Source organism: Sinocyclocheilus rhinocerous, unplaced genomic scaffold (genome assembly GCF_001515625.1).
Source record: "Sinocyclocheilus rhinocerous isolate Xijiao unplaced genomic scaffold, SAMN03320098_v1.1 scaffold247, whole genome shotgun sequence".
In the NCBI taxonomy this organism is placed as follows: domain Eukaryota; kingdom Metazoa; phylum Chordata; class Actinopteri; order Cypriniformes; family Cyprinidae; genus Sinocyclocheilus; species Sinocyclocheilus rhinocerous.
The window spans coordinates 631,660-632,666 of record NW_015662919.1 but is presented as its reverse complement, the minus strand read 5'-3'; the positions used below and the strand labels follow the sequence as shown (position 1 = coordinate 632,666).

Sequence of the window (1,007 nt, the reverse complement as noted above, 5' to 3'; positions counted from 1 at the left end):
TGTGTTTTTCTGTCAATATGGGGTGCTGTGTGTACATTAATGAGGAAAAAAAATTAACTTAAATGATTTTAGCAAATGGCTGCAATATAACAAAGAGTGAGAAATTTAAGGGGGTCTGAATACTTTCCGTACCCACTGTATATACACATACACATTGAAATATACTTTGTAATACACATAATTTATTTATTGTTTTAATATAATTTTACATAATTATTACAATTTATAAATATTACAATTATTATAATTATATAATTTAATATAATTTTTAATTTTAAGTAACTTCTATACTATATGTATAGCAAAAATGTATACTGAAATAAATTTATATGAATTATATATTAATGCACAAAAATAAGCCTGAAGAGGTTAAATACTATATATATTTATACTACATAAACATTTCAGTTTTTATTTTTAATTTGAGTAATTATTATTATATAATTTAATATAGCTTTAATTATTAAAAAGCTTTAATTAGCTTTTTTACTTTTATTTCAGTTTTAGTAATTTTAGTAATGAATTTTTATAATTCAAATGTATGTAAATATACTTGTTTTTTTAACATGATAGAATTTAGCTTCACCTAAAGGCTTGATTTTTGTGACTCACCAGCGCAGGATACCATGTGGTTTTCTTCTTGTCGCTAGTGACGACTCCATCCACACACACCACTTTGCCGTAAAGCTCTTCGTTTTGCTGCTGATCGCCCTCCTCTTCCTCACTAGACGATGAAGATGACTCCTCTTCTTGACTGTGGAACCAGATCACAGGTTAATGTGAAATAAACAACAGACTGAAAGATGTAAAACTTCAAAAACGTGGCTCATTTTACATTTACATATGAATTTCATGAAATCATATTCAGATCACATTTGACCAAAACCAAACATTATATATTACATACAGAAAATTACATGTATGTTCAGGTAAATTAAGAATGATTGTATTATGACATTATTTGCATGACAATCAAACTATATATATATATATATATATATATATAT

General features: G+C 25.7%; 1 protein-coding gene across 1 annotated transcript in view; it reads right to left on the bottom strand.

Moving 5' to 3' along the window:
* LOC107728306 (AT-rich interactive domain-containing protein 4B-like) overlaps positions 1-1,007 on the bottom strand; it is a 74,883-nt gene that overhangs the window by 44,897 nt on the left and 28,979 nt on the right. The window contains exon 9 of the mRNA XM_016538432.1: positions 613-754. Coding sequence (XP_016393918.1) covers positions 613-754 — 142 coding nt within the window. The remainder of the gene's footprint in view (positions 1-612; positions 755-1,007) is intronic.